The 17,635-nt window shown below is 41.4% G+C and overlaps 1 protein-coding gene across 1 annotated transcript in view; it reads right to left on the bottom strand.

Annotated features, from left to right (window-relative positions):
• Window positions 1-2,735, bottom strand: part of GCNT2 (glucosaminyl (N-acetyl) transferase 2 (I blood group)) — an 89,004-nt gene extending 86,269 nt beyond the window's left edge. The window contains exon 1 of the mRNA XM_079777666.1: window positions 1,437-2,735. Coding sequence (XP_079633792.1) covers window positions 1,437-2,358 — 922 coding nt within the window. The 5' untranslated portion in view covers window positions 2,359-2,735. The remainder of the gene's footprint in view (window positions 1-1,436) is intronic.
• Between the last annotated feature and the right edge of the window lie 14,900 nt (window positions 2,736-17,635).

Here is a 17,635-nt window from a genome sequence, read left to right as displayed (position 1 = left end):
TATTGAATCATTATGTTGTACACCTGAAACTTATATAATGTTATGTCAATTATGTCTCAATTAAGGAGGAAGGAAAGAGAGAGAGAGAGAGAGAGAGAGAGAGAGAGAGAGAGAGAGAAAGGAAGGAAGGAAGGAAGGAAGGAAGGAAGGAAGGAAGAAAGAAAGAAAGAAAGAAAGAAAGAAAGAAAGAAAGAAAGAAAGAAAGGAAGGAAGGAAGGAAGGAAGGAAGGAAGAAGGAAGAAAGGAAGAAAGAAAGAAAATTAGTTGTTTTCAGTGGTTGGGAGGAAAAATAAAAAGCTTTGTAAGTCTATGAAGCTTTGCATACTAATATCTAAAAATAATGACTATAATGAACAGTTAATGGCCTGGCTGGCTATTCCTGAGAATCTGCTGGAGACTGAACACATAAAGAGGCTAATCCACTCAGGAAGTCAGGCCCTCTGGGAAATGGGCCTGGCCTCACATAGCTTTAAAAGCTCCAGGTGATTATAGCGTGCATCCAGGGTGGAACCACTCTTCTCAAGAAACCACCAGCCTGATCCTCATATTGATTCAAGTGACGTTTCCCTTGACCCGTGACTCCGAATTTTTTATTTTGAATCGAATTAGCAGAATTGAATCGGTTCACTGTAAACAACTTGAGATCATTCAAATCATTTGGAACTTGGGTCACAGAGAAAGAGGAGTTAATTTAGTAACAGCTGGGACCTAATTGAAAATCAAGTGAAAAAGAACATCAGGCTTAGGAGACCTGGTGTATAATTGGCACGGTCACTTACTAGCTGGGTAATGAGCACATCACGTAACCACACTAAAGTTTCTTTGTCTATAAAATGAAGGCACTGGTCTAGAAATCTTTAAGGTGCTCTAAATTCTGGCACAATTTCAGGACAGAAGTTGCAAATGAAAAATTTAAAGTTGTACCCTGCTCTATTTTGAAAGGATGTGGATTTGGCCATAGGAGCTTCAACAGGGCCAAAAATATGATTAAAATGTTCAAATTGTCATTCAAATTTAATTTGTAATGTCTATTCCTGATTATAAGTGTATCACACTTAAAGGAGAACTAGGTTTAATCTCATTTGCATAGCCAGGGTTCCCTCGGTCCCCGGCCCTGTGTCCAGGCTGCAGCACATGTTCGAAGTGGGTCTCTGGGCCCAGAAAGGACCCTGGGATATCAGCACAATCAAGCCAGACGGTAGAGCTCTGCCATTGCCCTGCTAACCACTGTGCCTTGTTTCCCCATCTGTAGAATGGAGGTGAGTTATATCAACCTGCTCTGTGAGCAGAGCTGCTATAAGACATTTGAAGTTAACATTTGAAACTGAAACACCTTTGAAACATCATTATTTTTTTTTACTATATTTTAAGCACTTTATTCACTATCGACCATGCAATGTGTACTCATAAAAACAAAAGTTAAGAGACATGCTTACCAGGAATCCTGTTGAGGGTCACCCAGAAGTGTTCGTCCGGACTGTAGGTGTCCTTGGACCAGGACAGCAGGTCAAGGGACTGCTGGTCTTGGAGGATGAAGTTAGCAAATTCCCTTGTGAGGGCCACATAGGCAGTGCCAAAGTAAATGGTCATGTTGTGCGGGGGGGACGTTTTCAATTTTTCTGTTTTAAGCACGTAGGAATTTTTTGTGTGTAATATTTCTTGGTGGACGTATTTAGTCCGTCCAATAGCATGATCGGGAGGCAGCACGCCCGGGGTAATGTTTTTCCCTTTGAATCCTTTCAGATACTGAACGATTTCCTTGTTGGTTTTCAGGGGGAAATCTTGTCCACAGGTGTTGATGGCGTACTTCCATGGGACCTCGGAGGCCACCAGGTCTCTCAGGCAGTTCAGGTCCGCCTGGAGCCTGGAGATCCCGCCATAGACAACCGGCTCCCTCTTGGAAGCCAGAAAGGCATTTGGGAAGCAGCTCAGCAATTGCTCCACTGCACCTTTAAAGGCAGCTGGTGCCTTTTCGTCCACATGAACGCAGTAGACATTCTGGGGCATGTAGATAGCTCTGAAGAGCCTCTCGAAAGTACCGAAGTCTTTGTGGATGGTCACTGAGTAAGCCAAAGGGAACCCGGCCTCTTCTTCAGAGAGCGTTTCTGTTATATAGTGACTCTGAGCCATGTATTCATAACAGGAAGATCCACTCAGGGTAGTTTTCAACGCATTCTCTGTTAAGTAAAAAACCTTCCCCTTAAGAATCTGATGACAGGTTTCTGCTAAGAGTGAAGCATTGATAAGAGACGCCCTCAGAAGACTTTTCTTCTCCCATAACTTGTTATTGTAAACAAATACGAAAATCAGGGCCGTGATGAGAGACACACTAAAAAGACAGTGCTTCCAAGAGCCCATTATTCAAAACCAGGAAATGAGTAAAATGTCTCTTGAGACCTGATGAGAGGGGAGATATAGTTAACTTACATTTTCTCCAGAATCCATCGGCATCCTTTCGGTGCGTGCCGTTCTGATGGGCTGTTTCATGCCCTTCCCGTGGACCGTTCTCCTACTTTTTCTTTCTTCCATTTACAGCTGTGTTGCATTTCCACCTTTCTTGGACGCATTTCTGAAGTAATTCCTTTGGATTTGCTTTGCTCAGTCTCCCACTAATCAGCAGCCCGTTCCTACACACAAATAAGCTGCCTCAGGAAGGTTGTGATGCCAATGTGCCCACCTGGCCCCGTAATAAAATCACTAAAGGGCGAGGTGGCCACCCTCCTAGTCATTGCCACAAGACCTCAAACCCAGCCTCTTCTCGTGGCCAAAGGTTGTCAAATGTGTCAGCTCCCCAGCTTCCTGTTAATCATTGCGCTCAACTGACTGAGTTTGTTTGCTTAAACGGCACTGCCAAGTTAAAAGCGTCAGTTCTAAGCATGTGAACACCGCCTGGAGAGATATTCTGTCAATAAATATTTAGTGCTTAAAAATAAAATGTTTAACTCTGTCTTTTTCCACACACCCGCCCCCCATCTCCATATTGGCTGGGCATGCTATAAAGCAAGGCATATGACTGGCTATTGAGTCAAATCCTTTCCAGGACTTAATTTTCTCTGCTGTTAGACAAGGTCTTTTATAACACACATTAGCAAGCTTGCCTCACCACCTAATTTACTCCGCAAAGTGACTGGGGTACTCTGATGCATGAAGGCTTTTTTTTTTTTTTAAGCCAAAAAAATCAACAGCTCGTCATCATGCAAACATTATGTAGAGGATAAAGCTGGACGCCAAGTTTATTTCACCCAAGCCCAGATAGGACACAGGAGAAGCCGCCTGATGCCTGCAGAGGTAGGAGACAAGAGCCATCTCAGTTTGGGACCACCCAAAATTTAAGAAAAGAAGGTCCTTAGATTCAGATTTATAAACCCTTTCAAAGGAGTTTCCTTAGCTGAAAAAACACACACGAGACTATGTAATTTTACCCCCTTCATAGGTCAGTTGTGAGGATAAAAACGAGATTGCGTATATAAAGAGCTCATGGCCATGCCCAGCAATAAAGGGAACAGCCAGAGAAGAGGAAACAAGAGCCTCTCCTCACACCACAAGTGGAGAAAATGACACAATTAGCACCTCTCTGAATTCTTCTTGCTCCTCCCTTCTTCCTCTGTGAGCCCGTGCCAATGAGATCATACATCTAGAATAGCATTGACTAGTTCTGTTTTGCTTGGCAGTTAGCTGCAAAGGGGTGTGAATGCACGCTGTGCATGCCTAAAGAAGGGGCGCATTAGCTCTGAGCTCACTATTCCTCATCTGTGTCTTGCTCCCACAATTGACTTCACATCCTAGACAATCAAATATTTTTTTTAAAATATATATTTTTTGTTGATTTCAGAGAGGAAGGGAGAGGAAGAGAGAGACAAAAACATCAATGATGAGAGAGAATCATCGACTGGCCGCCTCCTGCACATCCCCCACTGGGGATCGAGCCCGCAACCCCAGGCATGTGTCCTTGATCGGAATCGAACCCGGGACCCTTCAGTCAGCAGGCCGATGCTCTACCCACTGAGCCAAACCAGCCAGGGCAACAATCAAATATTTATTGAGCAAGTGCTCAAGTTTTCATTTCTGTTTCCCTGAACACATTAGTGTGAGATTCCAAGCATTAACAATTTACAACCTACATTTATATCTGTGAGTATGTGTGCATTTAACTACCTACTTTTTCCAATACATCTTAATTATAAAGACAACATAATATTATAGAGAGTTTATAAACACAACGTTTTCATGGTCTGTACTCTTATTTACATATATTTATTTTACCAAGAAGTCAGGGGAGATGCAAATTAGCATCACACATTTTGCAATTCATATCATAGCACAACTTTTCCATAATGTTACTCAGTCTTCTTTGGGCATTGTTTTCACAATCATTACTTTAGAACATAAGGCGGAAGTTATTATTTGTTGTTTTTCCCCACCCCATTGAAAAGATGGTTGTCAACTCTGTTTCGTAAGCATCAGTGTTAGATAAGACAAGGGTCTCAAGGTCTGGGCATTTCGAAATGTTCTTCCTTGCTACATGTTAAAACATAGCACAGTATTTTGCTGAAGCACCTGACAGGAACTCAACAAATAAAAGTAGCCAACTGCAAAGAAGAAATCACCATGTAATGGACCCAACAGTGTGTATAGGCAATGGCTAAGTCTTTGTTTGAGGAGGAAGAGCTTTGGATATGAATCCCATCTCCTTTGCTTGCTGTAAGTAAATAAAACTACCTTGTGATAACCACCTCTCGTTTTTTAATAGAACACCCTAAACCTTAAACTCCTTGAGTTCAGTAACATCAGGAGCAGAGGAAATTATAAGAAAGGACACAGGGAAGTCCTCCCAAACTAGGTGAGTTGTCTTCACTTGTTTTAGGAAATATAATCCACATCTTGATTCAGGAACATAGTCTTGTTTATATGACCCAAAGTGTAATTCAATCAACCCAAACACTTTTTTTACATTGCTATCTTTTATGTATCAATGTAGAATTCTTTTGAACAAATTATTTCTTCAATACTGCAGTCATATAAGGACAATCTTTTCAGAAATTATGACTATTAAAATACTAATTTGAAAAGATATATGCAACTTAAGTGTCCATTAATAGACAACTGGATAAAGAAGAAGTGGTACATATTTACAATGGAATATTACTTGGCCATAAAAAAGAGTGAAATCTTACCATTTTCAACAACGTGGATGGACCTAGTCCTAGAGGATATCTTGCTAAGTGAAATAAGTCAGACAGAGAGAGACAAATACCATGTGATTTCAATTATATGTGGAATCTAAAAAATAAACAAATAAACAAACAAACAAAACAGATAACTTCATAGATACAGAGAAAAAAAACTGATAGTTGCCAGATTGGGGGTGGGGAAGGGTTCGGGGAAATTGGCTGAAAAAGGTGAAGGGATTAACAAATTGGCAATTACAAAATAGTCATGGGGATGTAAAGTATAGTATAGGGAATATAGTCAATAATATTATAATAACTACATATGGTGCCTCGTGGGGACTGGACTTTTCAGGGGGATTCCTCATAAGTTATATAAATGTTGAACTACTGTGCTGTACACCTAAAACTAATATAGTATGGAATGTCAATGGTAATTGAAAAGTTTTTTAGTTTTTAAAAAAGAAATGATTACTAAAATTTCTCTAACTTTTATTTTATTTTTAATATCCCTTTAGGTAGTCACTGTCCATGTCAAATGAAATTTACTGGGGATGATTAAATAAAGGTGCCAATATCTAATTATATTGCCTACACTAGTTAAATGATTTTTATAGCTCTTTTCTCTTAATATATCCACAATTTTCATCAGCTCTTTCTTTCTTTTGGCTATTGCCTCATTCTTGACACAATTTTTATTAGAATAAGTGGATAGAAAGATCTGAGCTGGAAGAGGCTGGGAGAGGCAGCTGGGCTTGGAGGAAATGGAGTGAGACGTGACAAACTGAAAATAGACCATGGAGGTGGTAGGCCCCTATGTGAACAGGAAAGATTCAGAGCTCTCCAGGATGTGGTCTAACTGGTGGCCTAGCACCTAGATGAAGGAGCGTTATAGCTTATATACATTTTTTTGAGACATGAGGGAGGGGGTGACTAGCTCCTTAACTAGGGATGTTCCAGCCTAGAGTTACGATATAAATTCTCTAAACTCCCAAATATCAGGGTACTGGGTTCAGTATCAGCCAGCTTAGCTGCCTGCTCAGGTCCTATCTGAATGTATTACTTTCCTACAAATAAATCCTTGCCTGCTTTTGCTGCCATTTCTAGTCTCTTATTTGTTTTTGTTTTTTTAATTACTTTATTGATTAAGGTATCACATATTTGTCATCAACCCCCACCCCCATTCCCTTCCCAAACCCCCCCACACGCATGCCCCCCTCCCCCTGTTGTCCATGATCACTGGTTAGGCTCATATGCAAGCACACAAGTCCTTTGGTTGATCTATCTCCCTTGTCCCCACCCTCCCCTACCTTCCCTCTGAGGTCTGACAGTCTGATCAATGCTGTTCTTGTTCTTCAGTCTATGTTGTTCATCTTTTCCCCTAGAGAGTGAGCTCATGTGATACTAGGAATACACTTATAGGAACCGAAAATGAGACAAGCAATAATGGTTATGCTGAGAGGCAAATGAATCAGTCTATAGTGAGTTTCTTTCTGGGCCAACAGTTCTTTTGAGTCCCGATTTCTATGTCCAACAGTTGTTTATGTGTTCATAACAGCAATGATATTTCAGTTCTGGATGGTGGACAAATGGTGGTAATGCAGGTCCGACCCTCTCTGGTTTGGTCCTGGGCAATCTGCAGTGACGCACATCTGCTGACTGCTAGTATGGCAAGGCATGGTCAGCGTCTTCCATCTCTGGACTGTTTCTCTTCTGACTTCATGGCTGGAGCACTCCTGTCAATTCCTCTCTGTTGCAGGAATCCACATGGTCTCGGAGTTGTTTTCTGAAAATATACAAACATATTCTCGACCAAAAGTTAATAAAGGAATATTTTCTATAAATTTGACTTGCGATCCTTTTTCATTTTTTTGCCCAAACGATTTTTCTTTGGCTTGTTTTGACACCATGTATGTTTTACCTGGGTGTCTTGCTGTTAGCATTACAAATGAAAGTTAATTTTCTAAAGTAAAAATTTTCTAGATGTAATTTATTTACAGGATATTTTTCCTTACATGATATTCTTCTACTATCCCCCCTTTTTTTGGTTTAAATATTGGGAGGCTTTTGGAAATTTTATGCTGTAATCTTGATAGCTTTTAAATTTTACTTTTTTGCACTAAAATGTGACTGCTTTAGGTTCATTATATGTTACACAATTTTACCATGAGATGAACTACCAATAAAAATTTTAGTTAACACTTTAGGACCAGCTTTTTTGTCCAGTACAATTGATTTTTCTAGAGTATTTGCTTATTTTGATTGGCCAATTTAAATTAGTCTGAAAACTTGACTACTATTTTACTGTCAAATTTAATACTCTAACAACCATCTTGTTTTACTCTGTAATTATTAGTGGAGAGGATTATTTGCCTTCTTGAGTAGGCCCTGAGCATTCCTTGTGCTAGGCTGGATTTAGATATCATAGACCCCAGTTCCCCGGATCATGGGTGCAAGACATCTCCATCAAGTCTTGTTGCAGTGAGAGGGCATCTGCTGTCAGCCAAGTCTCTGTTACCTGGGTCCCGATTTGAGCTGGGCATGTGAAGCTGAGCAGCCATGGGGGCAGGAGATCTCCTTCAGCAGGGGTGAGGGTTCAGGCCCCTGCAAACTTGGGGGGGTGAAGGTCTGTGCCCCACCTCTGTTGACCCCCAAGTTCTCTCCTGATGGCCCCTATGCGACTGTGCCTGTCTTAGGTTGTTCCTTCCCTGAGGAATCTTACCCGTCTCTGGCCAACCAGCCATCCTCTGGGGCCAAGCAGGGTGATGTGAGGTTTAGTTCTGTCTCCTTGGTCGTCTATGCCCCCATGGCCTCCACGCCCAGCACCTGCCTTGGGATCCCCTCGCCTGCTGGCAGGGTCCCAGGACTGATCACATATCTTGTGGAACCCAGGTTTCTTCTCCAAGGAGGCCCAGCTCACCCCACTGGGCGAGAGACAGATCCATGGTACCAACCATCACGAGGTTTCAACCTTGGCATGAACAGAAGCTCAGGCAACAGCTGTGGACAATTGGATTGTGAGAAGCGGGTCCCTCTTGGCCAAAAGGGCAAGAGGGGCCAATTTAGAATGCTCAGGTGCCTTCCCAGGGGGCCCTCTACACAGTGGAAGGGATTAAACCCTTTCATGTCCTTTTTAAATTGCTGCCAGACATTCAAAGAATTATTTTGTAAGTTTGTTTGGGGTAATTGTATAATATGCTGTTGTAATTCTAAAATATCTAGAGATGTGTTACGTTTGTCTCCAAGCACCAAACAGATGATTTTTTTTTTTTATCCCCATGGGTGTGAGGAACTATTATAAGTAATGGGGGTGATCCAAATCTGGGAAAAATTTTAATGACAGTGTAGAATAATATCATATAAGGATATTCTTTGTTCTAGTCCATGGCAATACCCTTTCAAACTGGCTGTCTATTTCTTTTTGTATAGACAAGGTCTTAGTTACATTTTCTGCACCTCTACCGCGGGCAAGTAGTGATAGTAGTGACACCCTTTCTTTGGTGTCCACACAAGCCAGAAACCTCTCTTTAATTTTACACACAAAGGGGCATTGTTTTGATTTTGTGTCATACAAAAGGGAAGCTGAGTGGAGACCCCTGCTCTTATTTGAATTCATTCTTACAAGCAAGATAAGAATTGGGTGTGCAGAGTACTGCCTCTGGCCAGAGGTTATCTCCAGCCAGAGACCCTTTGTCCACCACTTCCAGTTTCATCCCTTTACACATTTCATGCATAAAAACATCTATATACTAGTATATATAAAAGGCTAATATGCTACTAGTAAGTGTCTGACCATGCAGGTAATGACATCACATAGCAACGCCCAGCTTCCTCTCCCTAGCGACTAGCCTCCTTGCAGTTTCTTCAGCCCAGGAACATGACTTGCTTTATAGCCAGGTGGAAACATTTACACTGTAACCAAATGTTGGTGAAGTGTTTTCCCATGCTTCATCTCATTTGATCCTCACAGAAGTCCTGGAATACGTAGATAGGAGACTTGGTGGAATGCCATTTTCTTTTCATTAGCCAGAAAATGGAGATTTAGAAAGCTTAGAAACTTGACCCGACTAAAAAGAAGTAAGAAATGGTGGACCTTGAAAATGACTACAGGTTTTCTCACTGTGCAGAATATAGTCAAACACTGTTGCAATTAAACATTTTACCCTTTGATCTCCCTGCATGATCTACAATAATAATCTGCTTCGTGTTGATATTTACTGCTGTGTTGCTGACAATTACCTGAAAGAGAAGTTGGGGTGCTTCACTGGGTTGGAAAAAGTTTAGCTAAATCAGAAAGCAGGTCTAATTAAGCAAGTTTATTCTATATCTATAAAAGGGTAATTTGACTTGTGCATGCGCGATACATATAAACCTCTTGCTGGAGCCAATTGCACGCGTGTGTTTTGATCTGTTGTCAATCGTAAATTTGGTTGACTCTTCTATAATAAAGAAAGGGTGAATAGCAATATTAAAATATTTCTTCTAATTAATTTCCTTTCAATGTGCACAAATTTGTGCACCAGACCACTAGTCTCTAATAATTTTCCTGCTCTTCTCTGGATTTACAGGTCTCTGAATTTAGTTACAGGGTGAAGAACGTTTGCAATACAACGTTTCAGTACTCTGCTGTAGCATTAACTGTACCTCATCTGAAATGCCATGAGGGTCCTTTGATTTGAGTTCTAGAAACATTCACAATTATTCAAAATCGTATCTTTGACAATGTTAGACATTTACAAAAGAATTATTTTCCTCCATCAATCATTTTTCCTCCATCAACCCACACTATCTTATGCTTACTCTCATGGTGGTCATGTAGGAAATGTGGGAAACTGGTTTTCCTGACCCTCCTGGCTTTCTCCAGGCCCTTCTGCAATATACCACTAATCATTCTTGTAAGTTCTGGGTTCTATACTCTTGTATTTTTTCAAAATAATAGAAGGGTATGGTAATGAGTGACCAAAACAAACAAACAAACAAAAACAGCATGATTCTCTATCTCAACTTGAACATCTAATCAAAATAAAGCCTTAAATACTAAGTTGGAGGAAGTGACCAGGTAGGCTAAAGTCTTGAAGAAATTGGGAATCAATATAGACTTGTGGCTTGGTCACTCAATAAATTTATGTCCCAAAGTTCAACCTATACTTGCTTATTTCTATATAATATATTCTAAATAATATATAATAAAGAGAATTCTTATAAATTCTCACTCCAGGATATATATTAATTTTTATTTTGTGGCAGCATAGAAAGAAGCTAGGGAAATTCCTGGGCAAGTAGAATGGGAAAACTGAGACAAAAAATTAAACAAGGCCAAACACTTTGGACAGCTTGCGGTCAGCTTGTGAATTGCAAGACCTTATCTTCTCCAACCAAGGACACTTGACAGCAAATGGGTTCATACCTCTACTCCCTAACCAGAGAATACATAGCTTAAATGTATTATATAATTACATAATTAATACCATTTTTGCCAGCTAAACCCAAGGACAGATACAGTCTGGGGGACAAATAACCAAAACCCCAAAAGCATTGGGATGGTATCACTTGAGGGAGAAATGTGGCAGGATAAATAGCTGCAGGGCAGGAGAAAGGGAAAAGGAGAAAAAAGGGGAGTTTTCTCATCCACTGAACAAAGAAGTCAGTGGTCTTGGGACTTGCCCAGATAAAATTGCCAGATGTTCTCATAAACTCGGAGAAAAGCCTCAACAATGTAAAAGGGGGACCTTGAAATCTAATCTCTCTGGTAGAGGAACCTTGAAACCTCTGGGGGTGGGCTTGGGAAGGGGGTAATATAAAACACTTGAACCTCCACCATGTGGTATGCTTAGACTAGGTGCGTTGCCAGCTTGTGCTTTATGCAAAGTGTATTATATTTTTTAAAATATATTTTTATTGATTTCAGAGAGGAAGAGAAAGATAGAAACATCAATGATGAGAATCACTGATTGCCTGCCTCCTGCATGCTTCCCACTGTGGATTGAGCCTGCAACCTGGGCACATGCCCTTGATTGGAATCGAACCCAGGATCCTTCAGTCCACAGGTTGACCCTCTATCCACTGAGCCAATCTAGCTAGGACTATTTTTCTTTTTAATATATATTTTTTATTGATATCAGAAAGGAAGGGAGATGGAGAGAGAGAGACAGAAGCATCAATGATGAGATAGAATCATTAATCGGCTGCCCCCTGCATGCCTCCTACTAGGGATTGAGCCTGTAACCTGGGCATGTGCCCTGACTGGGAATTGAACCCTGACCTCCTGGTTCATAGGTCGATACTCCACCACTGAGCTACACCAGCTGGACTTCAAGTGTATTCTTAATAAATTTGCTTGCTTTGCTTTCTTTCTTTCTTTCTTTGTAACATATTTTTATTGATTTCAGAGAAGAAGGGAGAGGAAGAGAGAGATATAAACATCAATGATAAGAGAGAATCATTGATTGGCTGCCTCCTGCACATCCCCTCCTGAGGATGGGCCTGCAACCTGGGCATGTGCCCTGACCAAGAACCAAACCATGACCTCCTGGTTCATAGGTCGATGCTCAACCACTGAGCCACACCAGCCAGGCTTGATTTGCTTCAACATTGTTGTCTGTCACTCATCTAAATTCTTTCTCACAAGCTGACAAGAGCTGAGGAGGAGAGAGCCACCTTTGACACAGGCAGCTCTCTGGTAACAATTTCACTAAAATAGCTACACTTAGAGTTTCATCTCAACAACTGGCTATAGAAAGGGGAGCAGAAGAAAAGAGCTACATTTTTATGGATGTGGATAGATCCTTGTCTTATTGTTGGATCCATATGATGCCCAAAACACTTTTCCCCACACTCATTTCATCATGACATCACCTCTGGGCCCAAGTTAGGAATCAGGGAAGCCAAGGAAACTTTCTCAGAGTCTATGAAAGTCTGGTGAGTTTGTAGAGAAAGAGCAGCTTGTGTTAAATTGATTTTAAGTGCACTTGAGGTTCCTTTTTCACTATTCAAGCTACTTCCCTACCTTGGCTCTTTCTTTCTTTCTTTCTTTCTTTCTTTCTTTCTTTCTTTCTTTCTTTCTTTCTTTCTTTCTTTCTTTCTTTCTCTCTCTCTCTCTCTCTCTCTCTCTCTCTCTCTCTCTCTCTCTCTCACCCTCCCTTCCTTCCTTCCTTCCTTCCTTCCTTCCTTCCTTCCTTCCTTCCTTCCTTCCTTCCTTCCTTCTTTCTTCCTTTCTTCCTTTCTTTCATGTATTTACTATTGTTGAATGCAGTACCCTGTCTTACACTCATCAATGTCCTTATAACCACAGGAAATAACCTGAAGCAACAGGGCTTATAATAGCCAAGGAGTGGGGCAAAAAGAGCTCTGAACTGTGGGTGTCAGAATGTCTCCATTGGACCACAGCCACTCCTGACATCTTGGAGCCCTTGAACAAGTCATTTGCTCTCACACATCACAGCGTCCTCTTTCATAAATGTGAGGAAACAACGCCTGCTGTTACTCAGGGACCTCCAACCCCCAGGAGTGGCTTCCTTCCTAGCCAGGACACCCACACCTTGGGGTCTTGGATTTTCAATTCTAAAACCAAGACAACATCAATCTCCTGGTGGAGCTGGGAGGATTGCAGAAGCAATATACATAATTTCAGACCTTGCAGGAAAGCCATGGGGGAGAAAAGAATGCCAGGAGTAAATGGGGAAGAGTTGCCATAGTTTAACATAAAATAACCAGAAATAGGATAGCAGAAAAATGCACAAAAAAGCTTGTTCTTTCCAAGCAGTCAATTAAATACCATTGGGGCAATGCAAAACAGAGCAAAGAGCTGAAAGATGAATAGCTCCTCAAGATTAGATAAAGTCTGTGCCCAGAAGACACATTCTGATTTCATTTGCACATAAAATGTTACCTGACAGCCAAGGCTGTAAATGCTAATGGCTAAAGGAGGAGTCTGAGCCCAAAGACCTTATATGTTTTAAGGCTAACCTGTCCCTGCTTAGAAAGTCTTCCAGTTAGAGTTTTGGCTGGATTTTAGAGTCCCTACTTCTTCGTGAAGCCCACAGTCTACCAGGAATCCACTGATGTCTCCTCTCTGCTTGGCCAATCCACCTCTGGATGGAGAAAGGTCTTTACCAGGGACATAATCAAAGGCCCAAATTGAAAAAAATAGGGACAATAAAAAAGTAGCGTTGCATTTGGCAAAACCTGAATTTACTTAGTAAATCTGTCTTTAATTGTGGAAGATGGATTTTACTAGAATTGAAAAAATACCTCATTTCTTTTTTAGATAGTCCAGGACTTTATTTTCAGCTTTACCTATTATCAAAGGAAGTTCATACCTCACAGGAATGTTGTGGGGAGTGACTAATTAAATAAAGTATATTTTAAACACCAGACAGGGTCAAGTACTTTATTAAACTCTGGAAACATTTTCCTCTTGCCTGAAGGGAACAGAGGAACATAATGCAAACCAGTAAGTTAGAAATGAACATGGTCCTTTAATAAAGAATTAAAAGTTGGAGCTAAGATCTATACGGATACTAATGATATAACAAGACAAATAAAAAGTCATCGTCCCCAGTGAGTACATCACAAACTGAGCACTATACTAAATGCACTATTAAAAAAACAACTTTTGGAAATAAAATCTTATGTACCACATACACCATAGAATACTATGCAGCAGTAAAAAAACAAGAATCTCCTTTTTTAAAAAAAGAAGAATCTCTTACCTTTTGAGATAACATGGAGGGAACTGGAGAGTACCATGCTAAGTGAAATAAGTTAGTCAGAGAAAGACAAGTATCACATGATCTCGCTCATATGTGAAATCTAAGTAACAAAATAAGCTGATGAACTGAGTGGATCCAGAGACATAGAAGCATGGAACAGATGCAGTATCTCAGAGGGAAGGTAGGGGAGGGTTGGTGGGGGGGAAGGTAATCAACCAAGGAATGAATATGTGTGTGTGTGTGTGTGTGTGTGTGTGTGTGTGTGTGTGTATATATATATATATATATATATATATATATATATATATCCATCCCATGGACACAGATGAGGCCATGCATACATGGGGCAGTGAGGGCCTGGGGTGGGACAGGCTAGAGGGAGTCAATGGGGGGGGGGAAAGGGGGCGTATGTAATACTTTCAACAATAAGGAATTATTTAAAAAATAAAAATCTTATGTACCACAATCAAATGACTCATTCAACAAACATTTTTTGTGTACTTACAATATACCAGGCTAGGTTCTGGAAATATAAAATGTAATGTAGCCCAAATGAATACAAGCCTACAGGATCTTAAACTGCTATGGGGAATTACATAGAGGTAATGCTGCAGGAACACCAACTCCCTCCAATCTCCCTCCTGTAATTTTCCAGTAGGTTGACTCCTACCTCCTCTCCCAAGCAGTTCCCAGGAGGATAAAATTGCCAGGAAGCATGTCCTACAGTGAGCACTTTCCTTCTCTTTAAGGTAAAGGCAGGTTAACCAAGTTAACTGCAGTGTTTAGAAATAGAATAACAAAAGCTGGAATGTGGAAATACAAACTTCTGTGGCCTTTAGTTCCACCTCCAAAGGCCTGGCCTTTAGAGTCTTTGAGAACCTTATCTTGATGTCTCAAGTGACTAAGGTCTAGGTGCCACCAATACCAGCTTATCCTGAAATGTTATAAAACAAAATTGCACAAGGAAATAACTGCCATTGAAGTGGCTGGATTACTCGCTAGGACACTCTAATACAGGGCTCCTGGTGATTATTCTCTGGTAGTTTCCTGACATTATCCTCCAGTTTACATATCCGGAGGCCGCTCTTCCCAGAGAAGGAACTTTTGGATTCCTTTCACAGACCTGTGGTGCTTCAGGTTCACCCTTAAATTTAGTTCCAGCTGGGAAATCCTGTAGCCCCAGGTCCAGGGGGACCTCTAACAGATTTAGCTCTGCCTAGGAGGGAAGAGAAATCCCAGGTGGAAATGCCCTGGGCTGGGAGTTAGAAGACTAGATTCTAGTCTCCATAGTGCAGGTTCTGTATCTTCAGCAAGAAACTCCTCCCTGAACCTCAGGCTCTTCCTAAGGCAGGCAAACAGGAGGCCTATGTGTTTTTCATATGTTCTTGTAGGAATGAATTATGATTCATATTTCAGGGAAGAAGCTAAATGCTATTATGCATTTGGGGGAGTTCAGAGCTAGTCATCCTGTTGCCAGTGGAAGTGGGGTTCTTCCATGGAATCACAAGAAAAGCATTTTGGGGACCCTCACATAGGAGAACAAGGTGTGGTTGGTAAGATTTATTGGGGTGAAAATAAATAACTGCTCCCAGGTACCCAATGTCTCATTCACTACCAGGTGGCTTAGCCCTGTCTCCCTGCAGAAGTCCTGGGCTTGGACTGCCCACCAGGAGGGTCAGGATCCAGAACTGTAATGCCATCGCCCTAAGCTCCGGTAGTCCAGCATAGTCTCTGCTCCAGGCTGCTCACCAGTGGGCGCTGCATTGCTGCACCCAGGCCTGCGCTAAGAGCTATGTTTGGAGCTGTGCTTGGAGACCTGGGGCTGCTATGGAGAGAAAACTAATGCGAAGGAACAGGTGAATGCACTAACAAACTCCCTACCGAGACCGGCCTTTGTTAAGCTTTGATTATATTACCACGGGCTTGGGAGAGAGCAGGCTTTCTTTCAAACTAACCAAGCTCTTTGAGGTTTGAGTTGGGTCATCCCTCTATCCAAACCAGTCTTTTCTCCAGGCTTTTCAGGCTAGACTCACCCATTTTATGTCACCATTTTGGCTCCTACTGCTCATGCCCCAAAGTTTTGCTTCGCCGTCTGGTTCCTACTGCACATGCACTTACCTTCCTCTGTGCCATTCCAGCTTTTACTGGGCATGCACCCACCAGAGGAATTTCCCCTTCTTTGTTCATTCCTCACCCCCATAGTCAGAGCCAGTGGACTGCTTTTCCCTGTGGAGATTGGAAAGCCGGTCTTTTCTCCCTACATGGAGGTATGTTAATCCCCTTAGTGGAGATTCAGCTATCCCCTGGGGTGTCTGAAGCTGTAACTTCCAGACTTAATCAGGTTTAGGCTTAGCCAGTTTTGTGTCCTTCTCTTTCCTTATCTAACTAGCTGCCTAACTATCTAATCAGTGATAATCTCTTTCTGACCCACCTATATGGCAGGGCAAACCTCTGTTTACTAAACATCTGCTTTCCTTATCATTCTTCAATGGCCTTTTGAAGCCCCCAGGGTACCTCACCTCATCCCTAGCTCAGGATCTGTTATACACCCATGTTCCCTTTCATCCCTGAACCTTTCATGCATGTCAGTCTCTGACTCTCTCATATATGTGGGGTTCCCATTCATATATATGTATGAAATTTGGTTATTTTCTCTTGCTAATCTGTCTCATGTCGATTTGATTATTAAGTCAAAAGAACCTTGAGTGCAGAGGAAAGTGTCTTTCTCTTCCACACACAAACTCAGGTTCCTCTTTCCTATAAATGGTTTGAAGCAACTTATAAAATTCAATGGAGTTTACGTTTTTTGTGGGAGTAGAGCTAAGAGAAGCCGAAAGAACAGCAAATCAACAATTCTTAAAATTACTTACTGCTGGAAAGACTAAAAGAAGCCCAACTCTTTTAAGAGTGTCGAGGTAAGACCGTCCAAATCTGTAGAAAAAAATTTGTGAGTTTGTTAGAGTTTGAGCCAAAGGACAGCTCCAATTCAGGGTACTCTTCCCACGTGAAGTGAGGATACAGTGTGTGTCTGTCTTGCAGCCCCCTTTCCCCAGAAATAGTCACTGATGTCATCTTTGAATACAAAGGATAATATACACTGAGTGGCCAGATTATTATGATCACTGAACACATAATAATCTGGCCACTCAGTGTGTGTGTGTGTGTGTGTGTGTGTGTGTGTGTGTGTGTGTGTGTATGAGGCCCGGTGCATGAATTCGTGCATGGGTGGGGTCCTGCCAGCCTGGCCAGGGAGAGGGAACATGGGCAGTTGGCCGGCCTGCCTGCTGGTTGAACTCCTGGTCAAGGGGACAATTTGCATATTAGCCTTTTATTATATAGGATATACACTGAGTGGCCAGATTATTATGCATTCAGAGATCATAATAATTTGGCCACTCAGTGTATTTCTTCCACTTTGGGCAGTCTCAGTTGTCACGAGGCAGGTCACCATTGACAAGTACAGCACCCAGAATTGTTCAATAGTAGTGTTTCTCTTTACCTAAAACATAAAAATTCATAGACCGTCATAGCTGGAAGGAATCTTGCAGATTATTTAGACCAACTCATTCAATTTACTAATGGGGAACACTGAAAATGAACTATAACTAATATGTTATCTCACTCTTTTCTCTGTTATGTCACTGATAGCCTGTGAGGTAAGAATTGACATTATATACATTTTGTACGTGAAATTGAAGTCCTTATGTAGGCTGACTTGCCTGAGAGCCAATAATGAGTTAATGGCAGCATCAGGAC

The sequence above is a fragment of the Cnephaeus nilssonii genome (assembly GCF_951640355.1).
Source record: "Cnephaeus nilssonii genome assembly, chromosome: 7".
Classification (NCBI taxonomy): domain Eukaryota; kingdom Metazoa; phylum Chordata; class Mammalia; order Chiroptera; family Vespertilionidae; genus Cnephaeus; species Cnephaeus nilssonii.
The sequence above is the reverse complement of the archived record's forward strand: the minus strand, read 5'-3'. Positions and strand labels throughout refer to the sequence as shown.